General features: G+C 44.3%; 1 protein-coding gene across 1 annotated transcript; it reads right to left on the reverse strand.

The window, feature by feature from the left end:
• Nucleotides 1–1,610: 1,610 nt before the first annotated feature.
• On the reverse strand, nt 1,611–10,242 carry CLN5 (CLN5 intracellular trafficking protein). The gene is made up of 4 exons (XM_032207715.1): nt 10,092–10,242; nt 7,874–8,039; nt 6,411–6,636; nt 1,611–3,712 (listed from the first exon to the last, which is right to left on the reverse strand). Exons 1-4 carry the CDS (start codon nt 10,187–10,189, stop codon nt 3,201–3,203), a joined length of 1,002 nt encoding a protein of 333 aa, XP_032063606.1. The 5' UTR covers nt 10,190–10,242; the 3' UTR covers nt 1,611–3,200.
• Between the last annotated feature and the right edge of the window lie 1,473 nt (nt 10,243–11,715).

The raw sequence follows: 11,715 nt of genomic DNA on the forward strand, positions 1-11,715 counted from the left end.
ATCACTTTATTATTTGGATACAAAACCAGTCTTGAAAACTGCTGATGCCAAACAGCTGAGATAATCCTGACCAGTTACACTAGCTTAAATTGTACTGAAACAGAAGCAGTGATTAATGTAACTGCAACTACATACCTCAATTTTGTGGTTTCATGTTAACTTACCTAAATTCACAAACTTGTGAATGTAAGTGGGTTTTGTAGGATTTTTTTTGTAAGAAACTTTCAATGATATTATGTAAATGCATTTAACTATATAGATACAAACTAAAAATATCTATTCCAGTTAATGTTAAAAGCTTACTTCATTTTCTGTTAATTTAAAGCAGAGTTGAACTGTGGCTTGTTGTATTTGGAGTAAGCCTGATGGAAGTCTGAACTTTGTTACTTTACTTCAGAGGGACCTGTTCGATGTCTGGCTGGTCATATGTGGAATTGTAAAAACAAGTTCTGCTGCTTTATCAAAAACTGGAGCATTGTGTTAATGAGGAAGTTATATATTTTTTTTAATCTTAAAGTAGCTCAGAACTCCAGTGTCTGTGTAGTTCAGGCTACAAAATGTGAATTAATTTTCCTAAAATACTGGCGCTGTAGGAACAAATTCCTTGGAGATACGGTTAGTTTCCTCATAGCAAAAGTAGGACAGTGAACCCACAATTAACCTTAGATGCTCCGTAATATGATCTGTTCATCTGTTCCGGGATTACATCTGATACTTGTGGCTCTGTGCTTTGAAACAGTGAGTGGGGGCCTCTTTGCATCCTCTTGGCGTTTTGTCGCAAAATGCAAAGGAACGCAGGAAGCTCAGCTATCACCTTGTGTTGTATAAGGAGAAATACTCGTGATTCCTGATGTTGTACTTCACCTGTTGTGTGATCTCATATGGGTATCAAACACACGTTAAAGAACTGCACCATTTGGATTGACAGGTCACTGGATTGACAGATCCCTGGCTTCAGTCAGGGGCTGTTATTTCACAGCCTAATTAAACCATTAAGGCAAGAGCTTTGGCAGATGTATCATACCCCTTTGTTAATTTTATTTAATAAAGTGCCACCCCCAACCAAAGACCTGAATGTAGGGGGGTGAGAGAAGGTGGGACACATGGCATAGGAGGGAAGGAGAATTAAGTTTAATTTCCTAATTCTGTAGCTGAGGTCTCTGAAGGTAACGGAGTCTGGGCTGGGAGTCCTGTAGGCCTACCTGATGGCTCTGCTGTGGTGACTGCAGCACCAGAAGAACCTCAACAGCACTTTCCCCACCCTCAGTGATGGGACAGAAGGCGACAGCTCTCACTCCACTCCAGCATGGCTGGGAGTGGGATCGGTGAGGGGGAGGCAGAAACCCTTTGCTCTGCTCTTCCCACTGCGAAGTCCTGCAGGGAACAGGAAGCACAGGCTGTGCTTGGCCTTGGTGTATGAGCCAGGGGGGTATCTTTGAGCCTGGCAGTTGGGACAGAGTCACGGTTTTGGCTGGGACAGTTAGTTTTCTTCGTAGAGGCTGACACAGTGCTGTGTTTTGGATTTTTGATTAAAATAGTGGTGATAACGCACCAATGTTTTAGCTGTTGCAGAGCAGTGCTTACTCAGAGCCAAGGACTCTGCAGCTTCTCACACTGCCCTGCCAGCGAGCAGGCTGGGGGTGCACCAGCCAGGACGGCTGGTCAAAGGGATGGTTCCTTCCTAGAATCTCTTCCTGGCTCCGTGGGGAATGCCATGGGGAAGGATGCCCTTACCCACCATGGCCTCTCCTTCAGGCTCTCAAAGGGCTCCCCTCTGGCTCCATTGATGCTACAAGCTTTGTAGCAAATACTAGAGAAGCTTTTGGAGGCTTCTGATCCAATTTCCCCTTCAGACAGCTTGGGATGCTCTAGCTCCGAGGCTGAAGCTTTACCTGGAGGTGATAAATGTGGGCTCAACAACAGCGAGGGGCTCGGAGTCACAAAGCCACGCATCAACAAGAACGTGCCTTCTGTAGACACATTTGCTACTACCCTTCATCTTCCCTACTGCCTTCTGGATCACTTTCTTGGTGTGTATTGTGCAAAGAATCCGGAACCCAGCCTGTTAAAGCACGGGCTCATGGCTTTGGCTGCAGAAGTGCGTTCTTTACTGTTGGGGGTAGAGTGAGTTTTGCCTAGCAGTGGAATTGTTAGGAGATTTCCCCTGCAAAATTTCATGACCTCATTGTTCTCGTGCCAGCTCCGATGCTTGTGCCTTTACATGATAGATTAGATAATTAAAACTAATTAATTTTAGTTCTTTCTAATACAAGGTCAAGGTTCTTTTATTCTTCTGATGTGAATCAAATCACAGTGTACTCACACTGTGTACTCCCCTCTTTGGCTGCAGCAGGCCATTAATTCCACTTAGGGCCAATGAAACTGCAGTTTGCTTCCACTGTACAGTCATAACCTCTGCAGCAGTGCTGCTCATTCAGCAAGTGGTATAAAAAAGAAGTGACCATTGTTCACTTGCAGGTGATGATGCTGCTGCAGGTGTATTTTTGTGTGTGAGCATCCCAGGGACCACAGGAAAGGGAACAGTGGGATTCTGGAAAGGGGGAACCAGCTGCTCTAGGTGCAGCCAGGAGAACAACTTCAAGGACACCACCACTGGTGGTACAGCACTGCTACTGCAAGCAGTATTTCAGTTGTGCCTCAAAACACACACGTTAACAGACCTGTGTTAGAAAACCACCACACCACTCCCAGGGAGAGCCGGCTGTATTGTGTGCACAATGCAGGTGATGGAGGCAAAGTGGCAACAAGATACCGCCCAGGCCCTCCTATCATAAATTCACTGCCCTTTCCCACCCCACTTCATGAACCCGCCAACAGTTCTTTGGTCCTGGTTGTACAGAGCAGAGGAATACGGATGTAGTGATCTAAGGCACGGCTGAGGGAGCCAGGCACTCGTGTTTCTCAGCCCCGGCACACAGACAGCTGGATCGGCCAGACCAGGAGCTCCTCGCACCGCTGGTGTTTCACCACGGCTGCAAAGGAGCCTTCAAAGTCAGAGATGCTGAAGCGTTTGTGGACTTAGGCAGCTTGTAAGAAAAAAGGCATGTTCTTCATGGGGCTGTAAAACAGCTTTTGCATTTAGTGTTGAGACGTACAGCACTTTAACACCATCGCAGAAGCACTCCAAAATCCTTCCGCGTATTCTGGCAAAAGGACAAATTTGGCTCTTCCGTAAGCAATTACACACCGACAGAAGTTTTGCTGCCAACAGGTAAAGGAACCTCTTCATAGATTATTTTGAGATACGGGAACTTCATAGGTAAAAACCAGTACTCCAAGTTGTAAAAGAGGTAAAACTCATGATTCAAGATGACACGATCGATTATTTTTAAGAGATCCACAAAAAACTCTCTGACTGTCTTATGAGGTTTGAATGGGTAGTAGAAGTCTCTTATAGCTGCTGCCAATGTCTTGTTTCCTTGAGGGCCAAAAATAGATGTTTCATTTCCCAAATAGATAGGTTCTCCACTGAACAGAATGATGCTGGTATAATTTGTTTGCACCTTGTTAAACACAGCTCCCAGGTCAGCCAGCTTCTGGTACGTTCTCAGTATAAACTTAGAGCATTCGTAAGAGTCAAACCATACTGTGGATTTTTTGTCAGGGCTTGCTTGAACTGTCCAGGTCTCGTAGTAGATGCCAGTCTCGTTGTCGTACTTCACCCATTTTGCCATTTCATTAAACATGGCTCCTGTAAGAGATGAAAGTAAGCATTACAGAGACCAGGTAACAAATGCAAAGATGTAACTAAAATGTAACAACTTACATGCAAGTTATTCAAACTTTACTTCCTTTTAATGGCCCATTTCCTGCTACTGTGCCAGGACACTCAAACTTCCTGAGGATCGTGACGCTCCTCATTTTATTTTATCCTATTACTATCTACAGCAGATGTTGACAGTATTCACCAGTGTAACAGGTGTTTCTGCCCCTCCTAAAACTTGATCCAAATTCTGCAACTCAGAGCAGGATTTTTCATGCCTCTCCACAAAAGAAGCCCAAGTAAGCTCTGACTGAGACACTCTTCTGGTTCAGCAGAATCTTCCTTTCCCCCCCCATACTCCTAGCGATGCATTTCAGCCTCGCCCTTATCCCTCTCTTTCCTCAATCACTGCACTGGGTACAACTGCACAAGGGTGCTGCACGCCACACGTAATCCCCCTGAACAGGCTGCGAAGGTCAGATTTCTGGGTCTGCTCGTCATTAGAGGGCGAACACATCTCACGCTTATCCCAAGGTAAGACACACGGGCAGGCAGGTACCACAGAGCAACAAGAGCTCTGCACTCTGCCCTCCTAGGCTGCCCCCATTACAACTTGCTCTTTGCTGCACACTTAAAGAGCTCTGGGGCTTCACAGTGAGCATGACAATCATTCTGTTTAACGAACGTGTTGGATAATTTCTTTTTTAATTGCCCGCTACTCGCTTTAATAAAGCAGCAAGTCATTAAAATCTGTGTCAAGAACTGTAGTTACTGTACACTGTAGATGGGCTTGCAGCTCCCTTTATCTTCTCTAATTCCTACCAGATTAGCTCCCTAGTGGGTATTCTGCAATGTACGTCACTGAACAGGATTTGTCTCTCCTAACAAGACCAAGACGGACTTAACATCGTTAACCAAACAAAAATATTACAGGTTTATGCACAGCTCCGCAACAACCTGTTGGATGATGCCTAGACAGTCAAAAACTCAGGCTCTGGGTATTCCTGCCCTAATTTCTCAAAAGAAATGCATCCCTAAGCAACGCTAACCTGGCCCACATTGTTTAAAAGGAAATAAAAATGATTCCTTGTGTTCTCTGACACTGCTAACAGAGAGTGCAATAGGATCTTGCAAGGGCAAAAAGGGTCCAGGTGTTTCACGTGTTAAAGTCTTCTCCCACAAGATGCTTTTTGCCTGCTTCCTGAAGGGAGTTTAGCTCACGATGCTGTCCATCTGTGCTTGCGTCCATTCGCTCTCTTCCACGGAAACGTTCAGATTTCCTAGTCAAATTCACACAATTCAAAACACAGAATTGCCACCTTCCTACAAGTTTCATGGTAACAGGAAGCAAGAGAGACTTGAAGGACAGTACCAACACCTCTACAAGGCACTGGTGTGGCCTCACCTTTCTCAGGTGTTGAATAGTCCACACAGACAGAGAGCATTATGAATTCAGAAACCGTTTGAAATATTTCACTTGGTATTCATACCAAAGAATTTGACCATATCTTCGGTCACGAGATACAAACTCAGAGGAAAGCAGCTCCACTTACTTCATTTCTTAAAGAACCACTGAGAATTTATCTGCACCAACAAGAGAGCCTAGGGACCAAGTCCAGCAAGCAGCTGAAGGTAGAAGTAGGCAAAGATAAAGCTCCACGTTGTGTTACCTGTGGCAATTCCACACTCCGGTGTGCCTTCTACTACTTATTGCACTAATTTGAGAGAATAAACTGTTTTGTTCATGCAAAATTGCAGCTCTCAAGTCCTCAGGGAGCTTTGTTCACAAGTCACTGCATTACTACAGTAATCAACCAGATTTATTCCAACGACCTTTTTATTTTAGGATTTCATTTTTCAGTATGTATCGGGAAGTTATTGTGGTGATCATCCGCAAATTTAGAGGTATATATCTGGTTTTGTTTTATGACATATGACAGAGAGACCTATTACTAGGGACATTTGTACAGTTTTTATGACACAAAATGTGGGAGATGGGAATTGAGATGAGTATTTTTGACAGTTACGTGTATTTCTAAATATCCCTTCCTTAATTGTTTCCTCAGCAATGCACACATTGTCACCACTTCTTCCTATCTCAGCAGTCATTTGCCACTTCACAATAGGAGGCCTTTGTTTTGAGGACAGCATGTGAAGAGAGTCCATAATTGTTCTCTACAAGCTGTTTTGCTATTTTTATAGTCAGGAGACTCAAGTGTTTTTACACAGCTACACCAAATGACACCCATTAAACAACTCTTCAGTGTGCATTGTTCAAAAGGCAGCAGCTTTTGAATATCACCATCTATATTAAAAACAAGAGCAGAGAGAATACTTCAGTTTGAAATTAGTAGCATCAGCCACTAACATTGCAAATAACCTACAAAACATAAATGAAAAGATACTGCTTAGGGTGGAAATGAGGAGACATTTCTTCTCAGAAAGAGCAGTCAGGCATTGGAATGAGTTGCCCAGGGAGGTGGTGGAGTCACTGTCCCTGGGGGTGTTAAGGGAAAGGTTGGAAGTGGTGCTTAGGGACATGTTTAGTGGGTGGCATTGGTGGTAGGAGGGTGGTTGGACCAGATGATCTTGGAGGGCTTTTCCAACCTTAATGATTTTATGCTTTACCTAGACGGGTTGACCATATTTTATGACATTAGCACCACCCAAAGCATCTGAAATATACCTGATATTGTGGTCACAAGAACCAAGGTTCCATTTTCCTTCCAGTGTGCATCATCTATTCCTTCATAAAAGCAAGCAGCTCCCTGGTTACACCAGAACGGTGCATCCATTCCAGGCCGGAGATGCGGAAATGTGCAGTTCCCAAGCTGAAAGAGCTCATACCACTCCATTGTATAGTTTTTGCCAGTTAAAGCGCTCTTGAAGCCCACAGCATCATGCATAATTTTCTGGAAAAGAAAAAGATGAAGGGAGAACACAGGAAAAAAACAAACAAACAAATAAACAAACACAAACTTTAACATAAAGAAAAATGATCCTATAACACTGACATCAGTGTGACCTACACAGAAGATCAGACACCTGGGAACTGTTGAGTAGTAGGGTGAGAAAAGGGAAAGTAGTTCCTGCATCATCTTAGTTTTCAGTAGTGTTGATGCACAACACACAAGATTGTATTGTGCACATACTGCTAACTTGGAGTCACGCTTGGTGTCTCAGTGCTTTTTTTTATCTACCCACCATATATTCTGTTATCTGGAGGCACACACTCAGCGGGAGCTCACCATCAAAGCTCACATTTACGTTTGAATGCTTAACTCACAAGGGCATCAAAGAAATGCAGAGCAGAACTAAATTACCAAAAAGCACTGAAAGCCACAAAAGGAGTAAGATAAATATTTATTTTAAAAGCTGTACAGTAAATATATAAATTCAGTCTTAGTTTAACAACTAAGATGATGATATTTGAAGCTATTTCCATTTTTGACTCTGTGTGCTTGGTTTTGATGTTGCTATTTCATGTTCATTAACATTACTTTAGTCATTAGGGATTGTGCTCTGAAGCTTATTTATACTACTGTTACAGCTATAAACATTGTTAAAGTTGAGATCCTTTCATATTTGCATGACTCCACAAATAGACTTTGGTTTAATACTAATCATAATATCCATAAAAGAACCATAAAAGCAATCAACTCCCTATGATCTGCCATTCTGACCAGCTAGTTTTCCACCCTGACAGGTATCCATGTTCATGCAAGCATAACCCAAGCAAGTTTTCAGCCACAGACGTTAGCACACTAAGCAGACATTTCATCCAACATAAGGGGCCAAGTGAGTGTGTTTTCTAGAAGCAGTTCTAGTGAAGAAATAAACCCAAAATGTAATGATGTGGTTATATGAAATATTCCTAATATGCAGGTCTGTGGTGGAACGCATTCAAACCCATCAAGAGTGCTGGTCATATTTCTTTAGCCAAGATAAATTCTGTCAATTTTGTTTGGAACTTGCTGCTCTTCAGGTACCTTTCCTATAGACAGCCTAATCTGTGTGCTCCCATGATCTTCCATACAAGGTTATCCCAATTTTACAGCTCTTGCTCTCAACACCTGCTGTTCAATTCAGGTGAATTTGCTGCTGTAGCTTCGCTACAGCACAGAATCAGAAATAGAATCATCACCTTACCAGATGTCCAAGTAGATCCCCATATTTGAATTCCCATACTGGAGCCTGTAATCGATACACTTCAATGACATCTTTTTCTTTCATTACCGGAACAGCAGAGCCAGTGGGACAGAAGGTGTAGCGAGCCTGGCAGTAAGGATCGGTTTTTGGACGGTAATCAAAGCGCCTGCGTTGGGAAAGAGAAGCACACGGGGTTGTTAGACATTGGAACAGGCTGCCCAGGGAAGTGGTGGAGTCACCATCCCTGGAAGTCTTTAAAAGACGTTTAGATGTAGAGCTTAGGGATATGGTTTAGTGGGGACTGCTAGCGTTAGGTCAGAGGTTGGACTCTATGATCTTGAGGTCTCTTCCAACCTAGAAATTCTGTGATTCTGTGATCAGCACAGCTTCACGGCTGGAGCAACTGCTTTGCCACTTCCCGAGAGCCTGAGTCGGAGAGGTCGGGTGTGCAGCACCTGCCAAAGGCAGACTCTGTGATCCAGACGCTGCAACACTCAGAGTGCACGAAGTTCATGGGACTGCTGAGGCGTGCATCTGCAGAAGCAGGACTAAGGCTACAGACACTACAAATGCAAGTCATGCAGTACACAGTGCTGATGGCTAAGATGTGGAAATCACGTGGATTACAAAGGGGGACTTATATTCACAGAATCAAAGAGATATAAATGCTGATTAGAGGATGGCTTGAGACCTATCTGCCTCAAAAACCTTCCCCTAAGTTTGTCTAAACAGGGATTGACCAGTTTGCTCTGGGAATCTATTTTATAGTAAGTAAATTAGTACTCCTAGTAAGGCTCCTACATCCCTGTCAACAAGGTAGATTGGCATACACAGCCTGTCTGGAGCACGGACTGTGATTTCAGCACATCCTGGCACTTGTGTCCGGTGCCACTGAGACAGATCCCCCAGCTAAGCGATGACTCAATGACACTGGACTTTCTGAGCCAACTAAGGTCACTTGCTCCGTCTAGACACTGTGGATTTTCCCTGTGGACTTCTCCACGCTTGCTGCTGTATTTTGACATTTCTAATTTTATTTTGTCTGTGCTGGGTAGAAAAAAAAAATAGAAAAAAAATATGGCTAGAACAAGAACACGCAGACAGAAAACAAAGACTTATGCCATCCATAAATTTAAGCCCTGTTTCTAAATTACAAGCCCTATGTTTTCATTTTCCCCTCCCGGTGCACACTGCATGTGACAACAGGAGAACAAGGAAGTTCAGAAGCATTAAAATACCACATTTCTGAGTGTTGGTCTCGGACTGACCGACAGGTTGGTACTCTGATTTTGATCATCCTGAGACCAGGCTTTGCAACTACTGAACTTGCTGGAAAATCTGAAAGATCTGTGACCCCAGGATCAGTTCCTGAGACATCACTTGATGAAAACATAACTGCTAGGAATTAAACAACAAGCTTTCATTTATCATCAACAGGCATAAGAAGTGAATTTCTATTAAAAAAAAAAAGCCTGATTTTGACACCACAACTTTTCACTAAAATGGGAATTAAATGAGCATCTTTAAAGCATTTCTGGGAGCAACAATGCATCTGCTGGAAGGAAAAGCTCAGCTAACAGGTCAAATCTGTGATACCTGTTCCCTTGCTGGTGAGTGGACTATATCAAACACAGTACTAAGGACAAGCCAGGTACCAATGTTATTAAAAAGGTGAGGCTGTACATTACCTTCCTAAACTAAATGAGAACAAAACCACACGACCGGGGAAGCCCGATGGGACTGCCAGCTCCACCCAGGCCCTAATCCTGAGAAGAGGACCTACCAAATGAAAGCGGGATCGAGCAGACCCGGACCTATTTGCAGGATTTCCCTAATTTAGCTTGATTAGCACACCGATAATGAACTCCTGTGAGGCCGCGGGGCGCTGATGCCCCTTGCGGCAGCACGAGGAGCTCGGAGGCGCTTTTCGGAGCGGGAGGAAAACGAAAGCAGCTGCCGAGCCAGCTCAGCCAGCTGATACCGACTGCAGCAAGGCCTTGCAGGGCCAAACCCGAGCTCCTCACCAGCATTTTCACGCCCCCTGTCCCAGCAGCAGCAGGGCGAAGGGCGCAGCCCCGCTCAGCCGCCCGCCCCTCAGCGAGGGCTCCCCCATTTTGCGGCGCCTTCCCCCCCGCTACCGTCACCTCCCCACGGGGCTTAGCGAGGGGTCTGCGGCTCCCCCAGCCCCCTCGGGGGCTCCCCTCGGGCCGTCCCTCACCTGTAGGGCACCGGCCAGTGCCGCTGCGGGAAGCGCAGTCCCCAGGCGCCCATGGCCAGCAGCAGCAGCAGCCCCGGGCAGCGCCCGGCCGCCCTCATGGCGGCCCGGCCTGGCTGTGGGCTCCGCGCCGGGCACGACACCGCCCCGGCGGCGAGGAGCGCCGGCAGGGGGCCAGGCCGAGAGGGAGGGACCAAAAGAAACGCCGAAAGTTGCAGTGGGGGTGTTTTAGCTTTTTATTTATTTTCTTTCCCCCCCCCCCCCCTCGTGCTTCGGAAAAGCGCGCGGTGAACCGGCCCTCGCATGTGACACGGTGCTGACAGGCGGCGTTAACCCTGCCCTGCTCGCGTAGCTCCTCTGAGCCCAAGGGTGCTAAATTTCCTCAAATTTCCTTTCTAGGAACTAGTCCTGCATGCACCTGTGAAGGAAGCTAAGCTATATCAGGAAGGAAATAATGTGTAATATCGTATTTTAATGGAAAACTTTAATGTCTAGTGGTATGTGACACTGAATGTTTGACTGCACTACATTTGGATGGATTGGGGGAAAAAACAGTTGTGATTTTTTTTTTCCCCATTACCAAAGAGATATCCCCATTATACCAAAGAGATATTCTCGTTACCAAAGAGATATTCCCATTACCAAAGAGATATTCCCATTACCAAAGGGATATCAACATTACTTAGGGAAATTTTAGTCAGTCGTATCTCTGACTGGCTAAAGGAAATGTCACTGGACTGAATGAGGATTTCTCTGGCTAAGAAATAAGGTCAAGACAGGTTTGCGAGCACAATCTGTGTGGAAAACATAGCTTTTCTTCCACATCTCTAGAGTTTAAAATGGGATATGCTGGCATCGGAATCCAGGAGGCTGTCTGGTTGTTGGCATCTGCAGTGAAAACGCTGGTTAGTGCTGTTCACTGGGCAAATAACTGCTGTGGACTTTTGACTGTGAGGTGCTGGGAGAGATATCACTGCTTGGTTCATGCAAGCTCCGGAACAGCTATCAGTTTTCCCCTCAGCACTAAGCTAGACTATACTCAACCCACCACATTTGAGGGAAAAAACCCGCATCCAACATAAAAATACAGGATAGGCTTCTGGATATCCGCTTGGGTAATGCTGAAATGACTTAATGTGTTTATAAACTTTTAAGATAACAGAGCTATTAAAATCTTTAATTTCATCAACATTTCAGTATCTTGCTTCATTGTTACTTGATTTTTTAATTGCCTATCTTTAAAATTTAGCTCAGCACTATATTAATTCCTTGCATACATATACTTCCATATTTAATTTTTATCTCATGTATTCTGTATGCCTGCCTAATAGTGAATCTCTCTCTCTTTTATGTTTATAAAATATATATATTATATAATATTATATATAATATATAATATTATTCATTTTTGCTTCCTAGCTTGAATGTTTTACAAGATGCCATCCCTTCCATCTGTTCAAATAGATATGTATTTGTGTGGAATATAGTACTGGTTCTGACTTTTAGAGATTCTGATATGCAACTCTGGGAGTGGTTTCTGAAAGAAAAGAAGTATAGTTTGTCCCTTCTATGAAATTAGGATGCAGGGAAGCAAAGTGAAATAATGAAGGTGCCATAGCTGCTCATT

The sequence above is a fragment of the Aythya fuligula genome, chromosome 1, assembly GCF_009819795.1.
Source record: "Aythya fuligula isolate bAytFul2 chromosome 1, bAytFul2.pri, whole genome shotgun sequence".
Taxonomy (NCBI): domain Eukaryota; kingdom Metazoa; phylum Chordata; class Aves; order Anseriformes; family Anatidae; genus Aythya; species Aythya fuligula.

Coding starts and splice junctions, on each gene's coding strand:
- CLN5 (XM_032207715.1), bottom strand. CDS start 10,189: ATGAGGGCGGCCGGGCGCTGCCCGGGGCTGCTGCTGCTGCTGGCCATG. Junction 8,040..10,091: donor CACTGGCCGGTGCCCTACAG/GTGAGGGACGGC, acceptor TTCCCAACGCAG/GCGCTTTGATTACCGTCCAA. Junction 6,637..7,873: donor GGGATCTACTTGGACATCTG/GTAAGGTGATGA, acceptor TTTCTTTTCCAG/AAAATTATGCATGATGCTGT.